At 24.1% G+C, this 21,563-nt stretch overlaps 3 protein-coding genes across 4 annotated transcripts; all 3 read left to right on the top strand.

Moving 5' to 3' along the window:
- Nucleotides 1–1,475: 1,475 nt before the first annotated feature.
- Nucleotides 1,476–8,883, top strand: LOC112604235 (carcinine transporter-like). 2 transcript variants are annotated; one of them, XM_025353179.1, is made up of 10 exons: nucleotides 1,476–2,080; nucleotides 2,170–2,278; nucleotides 7,013–7,116; nucleotides 7,216–7,370; nucleotides 7,437–7,599; nucleotides 7,757–7,883; nucleotides 7,956–8,074; nucleotides 8,152–8,366; nucleotides 8,434–8,612; nucleotides 8,685–8,883. In XM_025353179.1, exons 1-10 carry the CDS (start codon nucleotides 1,920–1,922, stop codon nucleotides 8,817–8,819), a joined length of 1,467 nt encoding a protein of 488 aa, XP_025208964.1. In that variant the 5' UTR covers nucleotides 1,476–1,919; the 3' UTR covers nucleotides 8,820–8,883. The 2 variants fall into 2 exon arrangements, with proteins under 2 accessions (XP_025208964.1, XP_025208963.1); XM_025353178.1 differs by having other exon boundaries at nucleotides 1,477–2,080; nucleotides 7,431–7,599.
- A 4,835-nt stretch (nucleotides 8,884–13,718) lies between these two features.
- Nucleotides 13,719–17,901, top strand: LOC112604203 (methanethiol oxidase). Its single transcript, XM_025353131.1, has 11 exons — nucleotides 13,719–13,725; nucleotides 13,817–13,989; nucleotides 14,065–14,247; nucleotides 14,331–14,490; nucleotides 14,600–14,740; nucleotides 14,817–14,982; nucleotides 16,237–16,334; nucleotides 16,398–16,585; nucleotides 16,643–16,788; nucleotides 17,221–17,343; nucleotides 17,596–17,901. Exons 1-11 carry the CDS (start codon nucleotides 13,719–13,721, stop codon nucleotides 17,642–17,644), a joined length of 1,434 nt encoding a protein of 477 aa, XP_025208916.1. The 3' UTR covers nucleotides 17,645–17,901.
- Nucleotides 17,902–19,580: 1,679 nt separating this feature from the next.
- On the top strand, nucleotides 19,581–21,384 carry LOC112604217 (KRAB-A domain-containing protein 2-like). Its single transcript, XM_025353152.1, has 2 exons — nucleotides 19,581–20,876; nucleotides 20,945–21,384. The coding sequence occupies exons 1-2, from the start codon at nucleotides 19,958–19,960 to the stop codon at nucleotides 21,058–21,060; spliced, it is 1,035 nt and encodes a 344-aa protein (XP_025208937.1). The 5' UTR covers nucleotides 19,581–19,957; the 3' UTR covers nucleotides 21,061–21,384.
- The last annotated feature ends 179 nt before the right edge of the window (nucleotides 21,385–21,563 follow it).

Genomic DNA, 21,563 nt, shown 5'->3' with positions numbered 1-21,563 from the left:
AAAATTTGAGCTTAAAGTTTAAAAAAAAAAGTGATTATGATATTTTTAATTGGGGTAAGAAAAATTATAACTAAGAAACCACTCCCAAGTATTAAATTTCAGACTTATTTAATTGCAAACATAAGCATTTTATTGAAAAAACACTTGAACCAAAATTGTAAAACTAATAATATATTTGAACAATTATTTAGTAATGTATTCTTATTTTTTTTTAATATTATAATTATTAAAAATCCACTAGTATACAACTATGGTAGCTCAACAGAGTACAGAAAACAGTTACAAAATAAATAATACTAAAATTAACATTATGTTTTCCATGATAAAGATATACTTAAATATATAAGTGATAACAAGTTTATAATATTAGATTATTCAAATTTAGTATGTAAAAATAGGGTAACGATTAGAGGAAATATTAAACGTTTTAAGAGAATTAAATGAAGTAAGTCATTCAGCCTGTAGTGTAGGGGAATCGAATAAGATAGAGAGGTCACTGATGCATTCTTATAAATGAAATGTGCAAAAGGGAGAGTCATTTAAACCAAATTTAAATGAGTAACTAGTAATAAAATATATTCGTCTTATATAATTCATTTCATAAGTGTTAAAAAAAAAGAAATCATAAATATCGACCCAGTCTAAAAAACACGGATATGGTAGGTACTTAAAAAAATAGGAAAATAGGTAACCGATTTTTTCACTCTAGCGTGTTATTAAATTTGAATTCAATTATTAATCATTGGATGTGACAAAATAAATGAAAAGCGATCTGTCGATTGTCGGCTTATATTACTAATTTATTGTATAATAAATTTATTCTAACATTTAATCATTATATTAATTATTAGTATTACTTAATTTAATACAGGTATAGTATATTTACAACACATTCATATTATATTAATATATTATTGTTTTTAACTCTTTAATAAATACTTATCGTAGAATAACGAATTTGTTCGCAGTATAAAAAATCAATAGTATAATATTAAACTTAATCTTTTGAAAATGTCATAATGACATTATTTATATAAAAATTAATAATATACGTGTAAGTTTCAGATCTTGTTTGAATTAACTAAAATAGCTATTTTTTGTTTAAATATTTAGTTTCTTTAAAATTTATATTTAAATACTTTAAATGTCTATAAACATTATGTAAAAACATTTTTTTGATTCTAGCATGAACTAATCTTAAGAAACTTGGTATTAAATTTACATTCTCTAAAAAAATTAAACATTTGACAAATTTCATTAAAACTTTAACTTCAAAAGTTTATCAAAAAAATCCAGTCTACGTATCAATATATTATTTTTAAATAGATATAACTTTAGAAGAATCTTGTATAAAGCTTTTAAATTTTTTTACGGAGTGAAACTTTTTTTATGATATATATATATATATAGAAAAAAAATAATTATGTCTATAAATATCTCAAAGGCTCGAAAAGATGAAAACTTCAACTATTTACAATTATTATTTGAGAAAATGATTTTATCGGAAACTGCTTTTACATACATTCCCGTTTTTCAGTTATAAAGACCTTCCCGCCTCTAAACTACGTACTTACCAACTAAAATCACTTTCCTATCAAGAAAAGTATTCAAGTTGAAAATCGAAGCATTTTTTTATGTAAAAAAAAGCAAAAACCATTAAGTAAAATCAATAGGTACATTCATTGCTTCCCTCAGAATCTAAAATGAATACATACTATTTTATCCACTAACAAGATATAACCATTAATGCTACCTGTAAAAAAATTCTATTTACATGTATTATATACCTAATTGCTTTATAAAAGAAGAAAAAAGAGGGAGTTAATTTAACTTGCACCACGCCAATGTGTAAATAAGCATTTTCATTAGAGCATCGGTCATAGATACATCTTTTTGGTCATTTTTTAAACTGTTTAAAAATGGATTTTGATAAAGTGTTGATAGACTTTGGTGAATATGGCTTATACCAGAAACAACTAATCTGGTTAGTCGTTTTACCATGTGTTTTGCCATGTGGATTTCATGCTTATAATCAACTATTTATGGCTTCAACTCCCGAATATTGGTGTATAGATGAAAAGTAAGTATAAAAATTAATACTTAATACCTTAGTCACTAAGGCTTAGTGATTGATAAATTATTTCATAAAATTGTATGATTTACTTTCAGTCACATTAATTCTACGTCTAAAATTAATCAATGTGTGGATTCGATGAATAACACTTGCAAACTCTGGGATTATGATCACAGTCGATATTTATCTACAATTGTGACTGAAGTAAATTTAAACTAAAATTATTATTAGACGTTAGTTTTCAAAAATATTTAAACTGGACGTCATTAAACAATAAATTTATTATCAATAGGTATAATATATATCCATAATTATGGATTTTGGCTATTGTAATTTTGTTTATTTTCAGATTTATGAAATACTTAATTGTATTTATTAGTACGTAACGTAACAACCTATAAAGACAATAGTACGTTTTAAATGGTTTTTTTTTTTTTAATTTTATTCAAATAATATCTAAGAAATGTGAACTTTAAATTTATGAATTTTATTTTTCCTGATAACAAAATATATTTTACCTTAGTTAAAACATAGGTACATTGACATACATATTTTAAAATTCCACTTTATTAATCATTGATGCGCATTAAATTATTTTTGAATAGTACATCCTAATTAAAAGACCCCTCTGCTTATATATAAACAAAACATTTTCAAACCTTTTGAGATTCGATCATCACTTTTTAAATGCAATAATTGAAAGATAGATATACCACAATACTACAATAGTATTAATCATTATGGTATTTAAAATGTTTACTGACATAAGATTAATTAAAAAGCGAAAAGTTTAAAACGTTGAGGGACAATTTAGGTACTTCCTTCCACGTGCAATATTGCGGTTGTCATTAATTATTAATTAGTTGTTATAATAATACATTTTATATATGCATGTAATAATGTAAAATGTATGTTTGATTCTGATTTATTGCCGTCGCACTGTGTTTTAAATTGAGTCTTTATTAACTCTTATTATTGTTTTTTATTTTAAATCTTTAATTTTTACATAACACCAAAATAATAAATAATATGATTTATCAATAGGGCATATAACATAATTTCATATCTACTTTTATTTTTACGTCTACAAATAACATAACATGGTTGCGCATATTTTACCTTTACGCACTTGAGAAAATTACACTACCTATTATTCAAGTCATTTTTATTCTTGGATATAAATTTAGTAAATTAACAGTTCTGTCCTCGGAATTCAGTATTAAGTTTTGGGCTCACGTACTAAATATTTTTACAGATCCTATACAAAATATCTAGTAATAAAACTTAAATTGGTAAATTATTAAAATTCAAGTATAATAAACATTTTTAGAATAATAATGTCTCTTTTATAACAATATTATTTAAATAATTCAGATCCAGATCACGACGAATTCAATGTATATTAAATAAGTGTTAATCAAATCTAGCTTAGGGATTAGATATTTATGTTTAATTTTTTCAATCGAAAACACAATCTATTTCAAGCAACATAGGTGTTCTACAGTCTACACAATAATGCATTTATACACAATAATTTGTAAGTAGTCAATAGTCAATGATTAAATCACTGATTAAAATATTAAAATAACAATATATATATAAAGTTTTATCATAAAATATTATTTAATATAAAATAAGTACAGTGGAACATAAGTTATCCGCATTAATCGGGACAGTGGTCTTACGAAGAATCAATTAATGATTAAAAATATATAATGATTTGAATGTTTTTTTATATATGTAAAATAAATATACCTATATGATTGATGATTTAACGTATGTACCACTAATCAACGCTCCACTGTATATCAAAATTTCAAAATTTTTTTTTTAACATGCCTATGTAATCCATGCCTAAAAAGGGATATAATATCTTATAAATTATTTAAACTAATATTTAATAGAAAAAAGTACATAAAATATTCATATCATAATATTATTTTAGTTATATCTTACATAGTATGTATATTTCCTACTTTTTATTAAATATCTATTAAATTTATTAATCTGTTTATAATACTCTAATATTTTGTATATACCTAAATTAAATTAAAGTATAATTATTATATTTAATTTTTATTATAAAATCTTTGCTTTGTGGTAGAGATATAATAAATAATAAATATAGATACTGTACCAAAGGTAAATTTATTAAACTTTAATAATTTCAACCAACAATATAAAATATTTTTTATGTGTAGTCGTATTATGATTTTTCAAATATAAAAAAAGGTAATATATAAAAAGGTGAACAATGTGCAATCGGGTTGTTTTTTTAAAAGTGTAAAGGTAAAAATTGTGCAATCATATTTTATCAATAACGAATCATCTCAGATATGGGAGAAAATATTTCATGGACCTATAATAGCCAATAAGAGGAACTATTACCTACTACCTTCTAAATCGACTTACCTTCACACAAACCTACCTTCATCATGATCATAAAATGTAAATATAGAGTGCTATATAGTTCAATTATTGTATAATCAAAAAAGTAATATTACATATTGTATCGTATAATTGTCACTATTTAAAAAATCTAAAGCTGCTAAAATAAAGCTTTTATGTGATATAATAATCCTATTTCAAGTTGCAGCAATACTTGTATCAGTTCGTTCGTATAACATATATACATAAACTACATTGGCACTTATATCTATGTAACAATAAAAAGTAAGGGATACAAATATTTTATATAAGCCTCTTTTCAATGGTATACCTTATAATTTATAAAGCTTATTAGTAATGCTCATTAGTAAACCATTGTTTTTTTTGCAATCGCTGTAAGATCAGAAAATATTTTTTTTTAATTTTAAGATTAATTTAACATTGACCAGAAAATTACTCAACAAAAAGATAATTTCAATTACCTACCACAAAATTTATATTTTTCATTGCATTAAACAATGCATAACATTTCTTAGGTGGTCGTGGATTGGTACCTAAATAATTTCAAAAAATGTATTTATTTTTTCAAAACAATTATACGTATAGTTATTTAATTTTAAATATTAATTTCGTGCTCATTAAAGATTTCTACTATTATGTAATAATTTATATTTTGTTAATTAAGAAAAACGCTTATAGGTATACAATTTACATTTTTAGGAACACTTTAGATTCATCAATGATACAAATAATTCATAATTGCGTACTAAGGTTGCTAAATTTATAATTAAGCAATTTTCAAAATAACATGATCATAATAAATATTTTATGTTAGATATTGAAAAATTCTAACGATGTTTAAATGGTAAAAATTTTAAGAATTGTAACTAAATAAACAATATCATGATAAATATAGGGTACTAAAATTCAAATAATTAAAAGAACAATGATAAATGGTTATATAATGTGTATAATATATCAATAATAGGTTAGCTACACTTGTCATCAACATTTAAATTGGAATATATTATAATTTATATCCAATCAAAGATATATAGACTATAAATTTCAATTAATGTTTGAATTGGTCAAAAATTTAATGGACCATTTTTTTTTTTTTTAAGAATTATCTTGAAATTGAATAAGTGCGTTTGTATTACTATTCCATTATTGATTTCCATATATTTTGATATCAATAATTTTATGTGTTATTACCGTAATTAAAAATCATGGATTTAATAAAATATTAAAATAAATATATTATAATTTATAAGCAAAGATCGGCTTTTGCATAAAATGCATGTTACTATTTTTAACTTCATATACATGTAGTCAATTGTCAATTAGTATCCACAAATTATTAATTGATTGATTAAATATCAAAATTTTATATTGCATATTCTTGCGTATTTTAGTAAAAAAAACAGATTATAGGTACGTTTATATAATATCAAATATTTATTATTTATATATAATATTTTTTCAAAGAATATTTGGACGCTAAAAATAAGTTACTTAACTTCTATATAGGTTGTTTGTACGAGTTTTATAACGGAGACGTGACTTTATCTATTTTATATAATCTTATTATACATTGGTAACTGTTTTTCCAATTAACATAATACATTATATCGTACTTTTTTCCTATTTATATCACCAATGTATCTATTAATTTTAATAAAATATTTTTTATAATGTACTACTTAATGATTAAAAATTAAATTACAATTTAACAAATATTTTCGTATTGCATATGTGCTATATTATACATCTTATATTTTTTATTTATGAAAATTTAAATAAAATTAATAAATAATTATCACTACAAAATTTAAATCAAATAAAAGTTCATTTAAAATACTTGATTAGGTACAGCGTTACAAATCATAAGTATTAAATAGTAACTAATACCGTAATCGGCATAATCTACTATTTTTTCAGAAAAATTGTAATATATTTTTAATTAGTTTCCATCCGAATATTTTTACATTTTTAGATGTTGTAAAAATAATTCAAACTGATTGTGCAGTGTTAGTTAAAACTTTGCTAATTTTTATATTTTGTATATCAATTTAGAAATACCGCCAAAACAAAATTTTATTTGTTGAAAATTAGGAAAAAAAATAAAATGACAAGATTAGATTTTGTAAAAATCTTACCATAATATACTTAATAAATCTAATTTTTGACTGAAATTTTAATTAATATTATTATAATTATTATTTATTACCTATATTATATTATTGACTTTTGATTATATGAATTATTTATTATTTATTATACATTCAACAGACGATAAATTATAAAATGATTTTTTTTTATTAACTTAATTAATTAATAATTAAAAGTTTAAGAACCCTCGATTAAAACACGTGAATTTCACCCCTGATCTTCTAAGATGTACCTAATTCGTTTATATAATAATTGAGAAATTGGTTATGTATATTAATGTGTTATATTAACAGGCATTTAAATTTTAAAGTACAAAAACAAAGATGTTTCTACTCCAATTTTACGATATACCTATTTGATTAAATAATTATTTTTTAGTGGGATTTGGTATGTTCAAAACAGTTTTATTCAACTTTTGCTTTAACTATATTTGGTCTTAGTGGTTTATTTGGTATGTTGCTATTTGGATTTATTCAAGACGGGTTAGTAAATATATTTTATTTGTGTACTTAGGTATTCTGTGATATTAAATTCTTTAATCTCTCTTCACATTTAAATTATGTATTTTTATTTTTTCGTAGACTTGGGAGAAGACCAGCATTTTTCATTTATCTATTTATCGAATGTATATTTGGTATAGCTACTGCATTTGCGAAGGATTTTTGGATGTGGATAATCTTCAGAATCGGAGTAGGATTTACTGTACCAGCAATTTTAGCGACTCCTAATGTGCTCCGTAAGACAAAATACAAAATTTCAATGTCGAAATATTTTACATATATTTAATTAAATATAGCTATAGAATTTGTTGGCCCAGCTCATCGAACTAAATGTATTCTACTTACTAACATAGCTCATTCTGTCGGTATGGTTATTCTATCATTAGTCTTGTATGCTTTTCGTGATTGGCGTCAACTTGCTTTGGCTACATCTTTACCATTTACTGTTTATTTCCTTTACTGGTGGTAAGTAAAAGTATATAATTAATTAATTTTATCTTAAAGTATGAATGTTTATTAAATTTACAATTGCGTGCAATGTAATGTATTATATATATTTTAAATTTTTTTTTAAATTCAACATTAAGCCTATGTATATTAATTTAATTTAAATAAATAATAGGAGTTTCCCTGAATCTCCAAGATGGCTTTTGGCATGTGGAAAATTTGAAAAAGCCAAAGTAATTTTATTAAAAATGGCAAAAGTAAATGGAAAAGATATTTCTTTAGATTATATGGACCAATTAAAGGTATATTCAATATTTTTGAAAATAAACATAACATATGTAATGTGTATGTTTTTATAATTTTATTACAATAAGGTTAAATACGAAGAAGAATTTAAAAATCAAAAAAGTAAAGCTATCAAAAAATATAACATGTTTCACTTATTCAAGACACCGAATTTACGTTTCAAAACAATAGCGATAACTTTTATATGGTATTTTTATTTTTATTATTAGGTTCATAAAATTATAGTTTAAATGTAATTACTTCTATAAATTTTCTTCCATTAAGGTTTGTTAACACTACTGTTTATGTTGGACTTTCATATTATGCGCCAGCTCTAAGTTCTGACGAACATTTAAATTTTTTTTTGGCTGGAGCTGTTGAATTACCAACATACATAGTATTATGGCCTGCGATGGAAAAATTTGGCAGAAAAAGTTTACTGCATATCAGTATGTTGATTGGAGGCTGTGCTTGTTTAAGTGCTACTTTTCCCATTCTAGGTTTGTAAATAAATCTACTATAGTTACTAATTTTAAAACTATTTTTATTTAAATGTAATTTTCGTAGATGATCAATGGACCTTGATAATGTTTTGCATCGGAAAAATGGGAATTTCGTCGTCTTACGTTATTCTTTCTTTATTTGCTCCAGAACTATATCCAACTGTAGTTAGAGGTTTAGGCATAAGCGTTAGTTCAGTAGCTGGTATGGTTGGACCAGTTGGTCTTCCTATCATTAATTATGTGGTAATAATTTATTTAAAAAAATATTATGTGATAAATGAATTATTAAATTTTTGTAAATGTCGTTTTAATTAGGGAATGGGCTCTCAATTATCACTCACTGTGATGGGTGTCTTGCAAGTAATTGGTGCTTTTGTTACACTTCTTTTGCCAGAAACGAAAAATTGTCATTTGCCACAAACATTAGATGATGGAGAAGAGTACAAATAATAAGAAAAATCACATTTACATTTATTTATGGAAATAATGATATGCAAATTTTCAATAATTTACGCAGCATGCCTAATTTGCAATTTTATAAATATATACTTTATTTTATATTATATAAAAGAGGGCCTTTTTATACTTATATAATAAAATATAAATATAATAGGTAAGCTGCGGTCATAGGCTATTAACTTTTCGTAGTTAGTAATTAGTATATAGGTAGTTACTATACCTATTAATAATAATTTGTATGCCACTTAAGTAGATTTATTATGAAATAAAAGAATCCTATATATAAGTAAAATACCAAAATTTTGTTTTGAAAAATGAACGTATAACAACTTCATATTCATTTTTTTTTTTTTTTAATATACCTGTAGGTATAAGGTATACATCACTCCACAGTAATTTATATACCTACTCACTGCAAGCGTACTATTTACATAACTACGTAGCTAAATAGTTTGTATATCAGTAGTTTATTTTAGGAGCGTAAATTGGTGGGATTAGGGTGTGCGATTACACCTCTTATTTATAAAATAGTATACTAATTGACCAGCACTCTGCTGGGATAATGTTCAAAATTAAATCTTCTTAAATTATATTTTAATTTTTATATTGACATTTATCAATATTGATATACTGTCAATTATTAATTTTCACTAATTATTTATTATATTTTATTTTTACTATTTATATTGATGCAATGATTCCGGCCTATACGATGTATGAAAATAATTAAAAGCAGGATAATGTACATATACGTATATCTATTTTTATATGGCCTAGTAAAATTTCAAAATGACCTGTTTGAAACCTCGCACACCCGAAAAAAATATAAAATGACGCATTACTATTTTTTTTTTTTTTTTTTTTATTAAATAGAGGCTTCAACATCTGAGGTTATTAGCCTTGTGTACATGTTTTGAGTGGGTTACATTAATAATTAAATATCAAAGGTTACAATAAATAATAAGAATAATGAAATACGAAGGTATTGGTTAGAGATTGTTTACAATATTAATTTTTGTAAGGAAATTTAAAATTTTTATGGTGTTGTCTTCTTGGAGAGCTTCTAAATTGTTGGGTATTGATAAGGTACTTCGGATGTTTTGTAAATTTGGGCAGTCTAGGATGATGTGTTGGATGTTTAGGTCTTCTTGGTATTTATTACATATGGGTGGTGGATCTTTGCTGATTAAGAAGGAATGAGTCAAAAATGTATGTCCGATTCTCACTCGGGTTAGAGTCACTTCTTGTCGTCTGTTTAAATTGTGAAGATAATACCACTTTTTAGTGCATCTTTTGATTTTTTTTAGTTTGTTGGAAGACGGAACGGAATCCCAGTAGTTTTGCCATGTCTTATTTATTTTATTCCTAATAGATTTATTTATGTCTTTAGCCGGTAAGTCAGTCAGTCAGTGATTGTTGGATGCAGGATGGTTCTAGTCGCTATGTCTGCTGACTTATCGGCCATTTCGTTTTCGGAAATTCCAATATGAGATGGTACCCACATAAATTCTATATTTTTTTTTGTAGAATATAGTTCGCTTTGGATGTTTTGGGTTATTTCATTTGTCGAGAAGGGGTTTTGGAGTGCTTGGAGAGCGCTGAATGAGTCGCTTACTATTAAAATATTATTATTTGAACTGATAAGATTAATAGATCTAATTGCTTCTAATAAGGCGTAGTTTTCTGCAGTGAAAATACTGCTCTCCCGAGGAAGTTTGTGAAGGATTTTAGTTTCGTCTTTAATGATCGCAAAACCAGTTCCATCCTGAGATTTAGATGCGTCTAACTATTAAAATTATTGACAATCCGTTACACCATTTTTTCAGTACCATAACAGTGGAATTGTGTACCCGTATATATACGGGTACTCTACCCAAAGTTCTGCCAATTTTATTTTATATTTACAACATAGAAAATAAATACACATCTATTGGATAGTTTTAAGTAGTTCCAGACCTAAAGCATATCAAAATATGTAAATAATTTAATTTTTTTATAAATAGATAGATAGACACGGACGGCGGAAATAATAACTAGGTAGTTTGTGTGGATATTAATTATGTCATTATAAATATATTAAGATTAGGAGAAATGTTTTCAGTTTGGTATTACAATAATTATTAATAATAATATTCAAAATTATTAGAATTTAAATTGAGATCATTTGGTTTTCTTAATATGACCATGAAAAAACATTTAGTAAGATTAGAAGTTACATTAAAAAGTTGATTTACAAGAGAAGCTGTGCTAAAACTGGTTCGGTAACGACGTCGGCATGTGACACTAGGCACCTAAACTCTGTTAAATAATGTTTAAACGTATAATCATTATTTACTGGGGATGTATAATTATGTATTATTATTGAATATTAAATTAGAATAATATGGCCGCATAAGCATTATACAGTAGGGAGTAAGGACTATAGAAAGTATTCAAGTATGGGATAAGATTGTATGAAACTTTACCTAGCTGAGTACACTAGCTCTTTTTTTTATTTATTCTGTTATTCATAAACGTATTATAATCATTTAGAGAATAGGTTTCTAAGCTTCTGATTCTGAAAAACTTAACAATAAATAAATAAATACGAATACTATATTCATATTTTACAAAATACCTATACTAATTATAATTTATAGGTAAGTAAGAAGCATTGATCACATAGTAGTATAGTACGCTGTAAACACTAAAGTGATTTTATGTTTTGAATGAAAGGATGAACATTGATTTATATGATGATGTGTCCACTGTCCTTGTATGTCCTAACTTTTAAAAGGAGTAAAAATGCTTAGATTTTAAACTATGTAATACTTTTAGGATCACATAAATAAAAATTATTATTATATTTTTATTTGTGATTAAAAAACTTTGCAAATGTCTCGTAATACAAATATTCTCATAAGTTATTCTCACAGCGAATTAAAAATATCAAAAATAGTCTTAACTTTTTTTATAAGCATTCAAATTTCAAGATTTTACAAAATTCATCAAAATCGCGTAAATTAGCAAATTATTTCATAGTTAAAAATGTATAGGTTAAGTATACTTTATTTTTACAACTAACTACTAAGGATTGAAAAATAATCATTATGTTTCTCAACATTCAAAATACCATTTTTTTTTTTTCAGTTTTTAACCGACGATGCCGCGAGAACTGCTTTCGCATTGCTTACCATTCAAAATACATAAAAATAATACAATACATTTTATTTTATAGACATTTTAACTTAAAATTTTGACAAAATTAGTCATTTAAATGAAAAATAATTATGTATTTTGTTATAATTTAAGTATTTAAGAGTATTATTCATAGTTCTTAGGGATTTGAAACTTTTTACTACTTTATTTATGATATTATTTTCTATACACAAATATATTACAAGAATATTTAAATTAATGTTAAGCCATTTGTTTCGTAATCCTATTGACATTGACACTATTCTACTATACGGTACTACATTCCTAGTATTTCGTTAACTAATAAATTAATAAGAGTTATTACTTATTAGTAATAATTTATAATATAAAAATAATATTTTAACTAATATTATAAATATCCAATAGGTGTATATATACGTAAAATATATAACAAAATCTACTATATTAAATATTAATAATAGAAAAATAAATTACCTATACTAAAAGCAATGTAGATAACAGATATTCGGTATAATTTACCTAACATGCTTACCCTCTTTTTCCTTTAATAATGCAATTATTCAAAATTTAATTTTTTTAATTTTTAAATTAATTTTGAGACTATATTATTATTTTTAAATTCTTGATTTTTTTTTCTTCTTCGTAGAAAATTCAAAATTCTGTTTTTCATATGATAATTCCCTCCTCTACTTTTTACTGTAAATTATTTACTAAACAAATTTTCTATAAGTTTACACATCATATCAGAATCAAAATTAAAATTTGTACAAGTAATTTTTGAGTTATTAAACTTTGAGTATCAAGATCTAAGAATAATAAGTCCACAATATAAATTCGGGAGATATGGAAGACACGAACATGATTTGAACATTTTAGAAATTAGTATCAAACTATCAACATTTATTATTTAGTAAAAATGATTTTAAATGGTCTGAGTATAATAGATACTATCCATGAGTAAAACAAAAAAAAAAAAAAAATCAATAATTTTAATATTTATGTATATATTATATATTTAAAATTTCTAAACATTAAAGTTCAAATTGATTAATTATTTAAAGAAAAAAATAAGAATGAGCATGCTTGGTAAATTATCATGAAAAATAAAAATCCACTGACAGACCATCTCTTCTCAGAATTGTTTTTTATCATGTACAATGATTTATTATTGAATTTAAACATAACACATCCATTATTTTATTGCAGCGACTTCAATGACATGGAACACTCAATACTTTCTATACAGTAGAACAAGTTTTAAAATAAATCTAGGAGAAATATATAATACAATCTTTATGGGCATAGGTTAATATTGCTTATCTTTATAATATTGTTTTTAATAATTATAGTGTATTGAACTATATAGATAATATTATATTATCTAATAAATATGTAACTATCTAAATGTAATGATACATATTTATTTATTGAACTTCAATTTAATTTTACTTTCTATTTTTAATAATGATAAACTGATAACTTTACAAGTAGTAGGTGTAGTTACATTAGATTAGGATATATTTTTTTACAATTCAACAACATCCATTATTCTCATTTTATCTAGGTATTAAGTAATTATCTATATATTTATATAATAAGCACAGAATAAATTTATTCTGTGTAGTAAGTACTTATTTGATAAAAATAATGACATTTGCATAGTTTATTTAACGCTTGTTAGTACATTTTTATTTTTGTATAAACACTACTTACATTGAATAATCAACTGTAATGGCAAGTAAGTATTTCAATCTATATATGACTATTATATAGGTAATAATAATATTTGATACAATAACAAAACTTAATTTTATATGTCCAATGCTTAGATTGTAAAAAACAATGTGGACCTGGATACAAAAGTCCTTTAGATGCATTTATTAATGGAAAACGAGAAACTATTTTGTACACTATATGTATTCAACCAAATACATTAACAAAAAACAAATCTGATTATATGGCTACTATTGATGTAAACCCAAATAGTCCTACATATTCTCAAGTAACAATACATTTTGTGTTCCTCTTAATGTTAAATAGATATTATTTATAAGTACCTACATTTTGTTATTAACAGGTGATCTTTAGAACAAGTTTTGAAAATGTTGGTGATGAACTACATCACTTTGGGTGGAACACTTGTAGTAGCTGTTATGACGATAGTACAAAAAGCAGAAATAAAGTAATTTTGCCTTCTTTAGGATCTGATCGAATTTATATTTTGGATGTAACAAACGAAAAAGCTCCTAAGTTACATAAAGTAAAAAGCGTACTTAAATTTTAACAATTAATGCCACATTAAAATATAGTTGAGTGAATAATTTAATTATGTTTGATTTATAGACTATTGAACCCAGTGAAGTCCATGCTTTAAATGTATCAACTTTACATACAACTCATTGTTTACCTAATGGTAATGTTATGATTTCAACAATGGGTGATGCCGAAGATAATGGGAAAGGTGATTTTTTATTGATAGATGCTGAAGAAGGAATAGTTAAAGGTAAATTAAGTATCAATAAATTGAATCCAATAGATTTTAGCTAAATCAAAAATGTATCAAACATTTATGTATGTATAGACTTTAAGTTATTTATTTACATTAACTGTAGAAACGTGGACAAAAGGCAACACGGCAAAATTTGGATATGACTTTTGGTATCAGCCATACTGGAATATTTTAGTATCATCTGAATGGGGGACACCTAAAGATTTCAAAACCGGTTTTCATCCTGATCATATTAATGATATTGGTATTTACAATGTTTAAACCTGGTTATTTATTTATTTAACACATATTTTATAATTTTAAATATGTTTATAAAATAGAAAAATATGGACGGTCAATCAATTTTTATTCTTGGTCTGAAAGAAAATTATTGCAAACTATTGATTTGGGTACAGATGGCATAGCTCCTTTAGAAATACGATTCTTACACAATCCTAAAGCTTCAGAAGGATTTGTTGGCTGTGCAGTAAATAGCAATGTTTTTAGGTATTAATAAATGGACTATCTCCCATTATGCAGTTTACCACTGTTTTGTAAACTATCTAGAAATGATAAGTTTCTATAATATGCAGTCTACAAATGTGTTATACTCATCAGTTCATATAGCTGGGATACACACATATCTATAATTATTAAATTATTTATTACTTTAAACTAATTTATGCACTCAATCTTTAAATTATACACTGGTAAATGTAAATTATAAAACCGATATAGTTAGGTACTCATCATGAGTTTAATTGATTTAGTGTTATATGCGTTATATTATAGCAATTACTTTAACTAGTATAGTTATGGTAATCAGACATACTTTTTTTTTATGCATTATCTTAGTATCCTTAACAAGAGTGTTAAGTACGTGAAATTGTATTAACTTTTGAAATTTTATGGGTTAATTATAAATAATAATTATTCATTTACATTTTATGGGTCAATTTAATGTATATTAATACAAGATACTATGTAATATAATTGAAGTTAAATATGTAGAAAACATATTATTATATTAATAAATTTTTGTATTTAAAGTTTTATTTTAACAATTATCACTCATACATCAGAATATTTCTTATATTTTCAATGTATTAAGTTTCAAAGTATTTTCATCACAAAGAAACACATATAATAGATAATGCAATTTTAATTTAAAATAATTAGTTTTTATAGTTAATTATAAATATTGAAATAATAATCAGATAAAAAATAAAATAAAGCAATTTTTATAGAAGGAGAAGATCTATGGACAAAATAAGTAAAATAGTTTATACATTGTCCAATTCTCTAAAGGGAGGGTTTTTTTTTTTTAATAATAAAGGAGCATAGTTTTAAAATATACTTTTCTAATTTTATATCTAGTCACCATAAGTATAGTAGATTATAATCAACCTTTTAAAATACTTGTTTACTGTTGAATAAATTTTTAATTGAAGAATCCACAGTTAAGTTACAGTTAATAAAATTAATTAATTTAATCTAATTTTTTTTTTTCTTTATTTCGATAATTTCGTTTTTATTTTCATAATTGTTTATTATGTGTATCATCACTGAGTTCAATAAAATTTGCATTTTATACTATACTTGATATTTTTATTATTATTGCGGTAAACTAGTTATATTGGGAGATAAAAGTTAATAAGTGTTTATATTATATTAATGAGATAACTTAAATTAGTTATTCTCTAAAAAGTTTTGATAATTATACATAAACAATACAGTTATATAAATTAAATATATTTACAGATTTTTCCGTACAGATGATGGTACTTGGGATTCTGAAAAAGTGATATCCGTACCTAAGAAAACTGTAAAAGATTCTAACGGATTAAAAGAAATTTCAGGTAGTTTTTTTTTTGTTATCAAATATTCAAATAAAGTTAAAAAATATTAGTTTATGATTTTAGGAATGATCACAGATATTTTAATATCCATGGATGATAAATATCTATATTTTTCAAATTGGTTGCATGGAGATGTCAGGCAATATGATATAACAAACACAAGCAAACCAAAATTAGTTGGTCAAATATTTTTAGGTGGACTATTGTTGAATGATGAATCATTAACTGTTGTTAAAGACTCCGAGCTTAAAGTATATCTTTAAATTATTCCAAAAATCTAAGAAGTAACTGAGTTTATTGATTTAAAGGAACAACCAGAACCTGTATATATCAAAGAAAGACGTTTGTTTGGTTCACCTCAAATGCTTCAGTTAAGCTTAGATGGGAAAAGGCTATATGTAACTACTTCTTTATTTACACCATGGGATAAACAGTTTTATCCAGAATCTGTAAAGTTAGTTTACTTTAAATTTTTTGGTTAAAATATGATATGTTTAAGTTTTTTATGAAATTAATGTCCTAATAATTTTGAAGAAGTAGGATAAGTCATCATAATTTAGTATTAATTGTAGCATTTAAAATTATCACTTGATATTTCATTTGCTACTTACAATTATGTAATTTATTACCTAAATACATATATGAGTATCATATATAACTATACAAGTAGACTATCTATTTTTATACATTTATAAATATTTATAACTATTATTTTCAATACTGTTTAGATTAATTTATTATTCTGATTTTATGTTATAGAAATATAATTTATCTAGATAAACTTAGCCCTACTTATTTATAAATCATTGGGGGAAATGTAAAATAATCTCATGCTTAATAAGTTAAATATACTTAACATTTAAACTATTAAAATTAAAAATTGCAGACATGGATCTACATTAGTTAAGCTTGATGTGGATACTATTAATGGAGGTTTAACTTTGGACCACAACTTTTTGGTAGATTTTGGAAAAGAACCAGATGGTCCTATCATGGCACACGAAACAAGGTAAATATTGTGTTATTGAACCAAAATAATAATTAATTAAATTAATGTTATAATAATTTAATCATAATATATGAAATCATAATACAATAAATAATAATTATTAAATAAACTAATTAAAAAAAAAATCAAAAAGTAAAAGCTACAGTATTGTATTACCTTAATTTGACTATTAAACCAGTCTATTTGCAAAATATTTCTCTAATGCAATTCTGTAAAACTGTATTTCAATGATAATATTATTTATTATTATAGATATCCAGGAGGTGATTGTACTTCAGACATTTGGTTAGCTGAAGATTAGAAAATTAACATATTATTAAGTAAAATAGGTACTTAATATTTTAGAATTTTTTTTATTTAGATAAATCATAATAGGTTATATATCTACTATGGTTAGAATAACACAAAATATATAATATTGCAGTAAATTATTTATGAATTTTTAAAAATAAACCCTAAACAGCTTTTTAATAGTAATTGTTATATAATAAAATCACAAGTTGCAATAAGTAGCAAGTTAGATATAATACAAATTACTATTATTATTTTTTATACATAAGAAAATGAGGTGTCAAAATTTATTTTAAATTAAGCTCATGTTATATTTTATATTTTTATGCTATTAATTAGTACAATTTATACCTATATTATATGAATAAATTATAGTTTTTTTTTTTTTTGTTTGTTTATACTGTTTATAGAGTAATTTATTATTATTATTAATCTTTAATCACAACATAATTTATCTACAGCATTTTCCATAATTTATTTTTAAAAATTCTATTAGATAGTAAATAGTAATTAGTAATTAGTTTATGATAATTATCTTATGAAATGGAGCAAAAGAAAAATGTTACGAATAAAAATTACAAAACTTACTAAATCTTATAGTTATTCTTCTTAAAAATTGGTGAACTTCATTTATTCTGTATTATACTGATATAATTAAAGATGATTTATATTAATCTTTATGCATAAAAATTAAGCATACAACAGGTTTGCGTGCAATGCACTCCAAAGACCAAAACTACACGATCTAATTTTAAATTTTGATTGTGATTAGGTCCAACTTAAAATATAGAATATTGAATAGTTATATCTCGATTAAAAATATATGAGAAAGAGAAGAAAAGATTAACCGGTTTGACTTTGGAATAGTGCGTCTGAATGTCTGATATTGTGATTTGTATTATATTTATAATTTTAAATCTAAAAATAACTCTATGGTATTAATTAATAATAATTTTGATATTGTACCCAATATTTAATACTGCAACTGCAACAATTATTGTACCTCGTATTCTTGTGTGATAATGTGATAATGTGATAAAAATAATAATAAAATATTTTTAAATTAATATTAAATTTTAAAGTATTTGATGTTTGATGTGATCAAAGACTATGTATAGACATGAATATAGTATATACCAACATGAAATTATGAAATAAGATAATATAGTTCATATATATTAAATATTAATAATGTGTAGTGTGTACCCGTTTTAAGTTTTAACGGCTATGGAACTACTAAAGCACTAAGTATTAAATGAGTAATGACGCTGTATATTTATACTTAATAGTTGTATAATGTGTTAAACCACTTTAATCGATATAAGACACATTATTTTTACCGTGCTTTTTAAATACAAATAATTAATATTATAAAATAACATGCACATTATGAGAATATTAATTTAAGCATTAAACTTTGGTTAACTTGAATAAATTTTCAATCAAAAACTTAATATTGGCTAGAGCCTAAAAGTAAAGTACCACGATCTTATGTTTTTATACAACGAGCATTTTGCAGTGGTGTAATTTCAAAATTTAGGCCTAGGAATCTTTTTAACAGCCTCTCCTTATCTGTGCATTATATAAAATAAAGAATACATTAATTTTATTAAAATTATTTTATACATTTAAAAATAATACTATTGTCAATTGTCATATTTTCTTATCAATTCATAATTGTAAGATTTTGAATTTTTTAAAATAAACATTACATTACTTTGGTCAAAGTAGTTAATCAATAATTTATTAGTTTATTACTTATACAATTATTAACAGCTATGTTTTGGATTGTTATTTATTTTTGTCACTAAGTGCTAGTGTGGTGCTAATCTGTCGTTCCACAGCTGTTTTGGCGACTCAGTTTGACGGTCTTGAAAAATACATTATATTTATATAATATATTTATCATAGGCCGATGCTTATTCCGTGATATTATCATAAATCGTGCAGTTATGAAATTATGATATGATAGCGATGAGTTTGAACTCTTTGAAGTGTTGGATGACTTAAATGACAATATAGCATAACATTATAACAATAAATTCACTTCACAGTTCACAAATTATAGACTTAAAGTGAAATTTTTAGTTTACTGTTACTACTCTTCTAACTGTAGCAGTGTAGTCCGATTTCGGTTATTATTTTGTGTAGCGACTAAATATGTGCAACAATCGACGGTTAATACTGTGGTATTAGTGTATTACGATCAGTTTTTAAGTTTTAACGTGATGTAAAAAAAGTCTTAGTTTATAGTCGTTACTGACTGTGTTGTGTTTCGTTGTTAGTACTGGTATAGTTAACGACTAGTGTTCACATTATAACTATGGCCATAGACAAAAATACTATGCGCTCAAAATTTAATGAGCAAATACAATTAATTTTAATGAATAAACGTGAAGATAATAATGCTTTTTTATCGACCAGTGATTATAGCAAAGTTATTCAACAGGTTAAAAAATCAAAAAAATCTTTAAACACTGTTGGTGAAAAAAAAACAACAAAAGACTATCGTGTAATACGTAAGTATGATATTTTAGTTATGGACGGAAAAGAACATCTGATTAGACCTATTGATGAAAAAAATGTAGTATTGTACTATGCAACAGTCGATGAACTATTTGACATTCTTTATGATACACATTGTGCAATAGGTCATGGTGGACGAAATCGTATGGTATCTGAACTTAAAAATAATTATTGCAATATAACTAATGAAACAATTATGGTATTTTTAAAATTATGTGCTGAATGTAATAAAAAAACTGCATGTTCAAAAATAGGATTAGCACCTAAACCAATTTTACAGTCGACTTTCAATTCTCGAGGACAAGTAGATCTAATTGACATGCAGACTCAACGTCATAATGATTATAGATTCATAATGAGCTATCAGGAACATTTGACTAAATATATTATCTTGAAACCACTAAAATCAAAATGTGCTGAAGAAATAGCTTATAATTTAATTGATGTCTATACTATATTTGGAGCACCTTCAATATTACAGTCGTGTAGTGGAAAAAAATTTGTAACTTCAATAATTAACAAACTTCATGTCATATGGGATGAAGTAAAAATTGATTACGGATGGCCAAAACACAGTGAAAGTCAAGAATCTGTAGAACGAAATAATAGAGATGTGCAAGAAATGTTATCTGTTTGGATGAGAAAAAAAAATAGTTTGGATTGGCCATCAGCACTGAAATTTATTCAGTTTAAAAAAAATCGGACTTTTCATCCAGGTAAATACTTTGTTATATATTTTATTTTTATTGTTAATATTATTTAAATTTATATTTTTACTTTTTAGGCATTGGCACATCTCCCTATGAAGCGATGTTTGGATGTACTGCCAGAATAAGTTTAATGACATCTAATCTTCCAAATGCTGAAATAACGGAAATAAAAACTGAAAAAGATTCATAGAATATTATTCATGTTTTAATAATGAAAATGACAACAACAAAAAACATTTACCAAATGAAATTATGGCTTATTATCAGGAAGATAAGAAATAGCTATTTGTAAAAGAAAAACCCTTGAACTACGATGAAGTGACTAAATTAGCAAATGAAAAAAGGGAACTTCAAGTAAAGCAGGCTACTAATAGTTGTATAATGGATTATTCAGGAATACCATAGCAACTGTTGCAAGTTGGTTATTAAAAATAAACATTTTGCCTGCAGCAAGGGGCACTATAGATACATTATATAATAAATAAATAATGTATAATTTTATACAAATTGTATTCAAATAAAAAGGTATCTAAAATATTTTATTGTAACTAACATTATTTTATATTAACCAACAAATTATGATAATTAAAATTAAATGTTGGTAATAAATAATAATATAAATGTAATTTAAAAATAAATATCTAATTACCTCATCATTAAGTAATTTGAGTAAATATTTAGTTTATAAAGATG

Source organism: Melanaphis sacchari, unplaced genomic scaffold, assembly GCF_002803265.2.
Source record: "Melanaphis sacchari strain LSU unplaced genomic scaffold, SCAv2.0 Contig11_pilon_pilon, whole genome shotgun sequence".
Classification (NCBI taxonomy): domain Eukaryota; kingdom Metazoa; phylum Arthropoda; class Insecta; order Hemiptera; family Aphididae; genus Melanaphis; species Melanaphis sacchari.
This window is presented reverse-complemented; position numbering and strand designations above follow the sequence as displayed.

Bases quoted from the DNA above. Each gene is read 5' to 3' on its own strand.
- LOC112604203 (XM_025353131.1), top strand. The intron at 14,741-14,816 runs GTATTTACAATG...TTTATAAAATAG, and splicing joins TGATCATATTAATGATATTG to AAAAATATGGACGGTCAATC. The intron at 14,983-16,236 runs GTATTAATAAAT...ATATATTTACAG, and splicing joins GTAAATAGCAATGTTTTTAG to ATTTTTCCGTACAGATGATG.
- LOC112604217 (XM_025353152.1), top strand. From the start codon at position 19,958: ATGGCCATAGACAAAAATACTATGCGCTCAAAATTTAATGAGCAAATA. The intron at 20,877-20,944 runs GTAAATACTTTG...TTTACTTTTTAG, and splicing joins AAATCGGACTTTTCATCCAG to GCATTGGCACATCTCCCTAT.
- LOC112604235 (XM_025353178.1), top strand. From the start codon at position 1,920: ATGGATTTTGATAAAGTGTTGATAGACTTTGGTGAATATGGCTTATAC. The intron at 7,600-7,756 runs GTAAGTAAAAGT...AATAAATAATAG, and splicing joins GTTTATTTCCTTTACTGGTG to GAGTTTCCCTGAATCTCCAA. The intron at 8,075-8,151 runs GTATTTTTATTT...TCTTCCATTAAG, and splicing joins ATAGCGATAACTTTTATATG to GTTTGTTAACACTACTGTTT.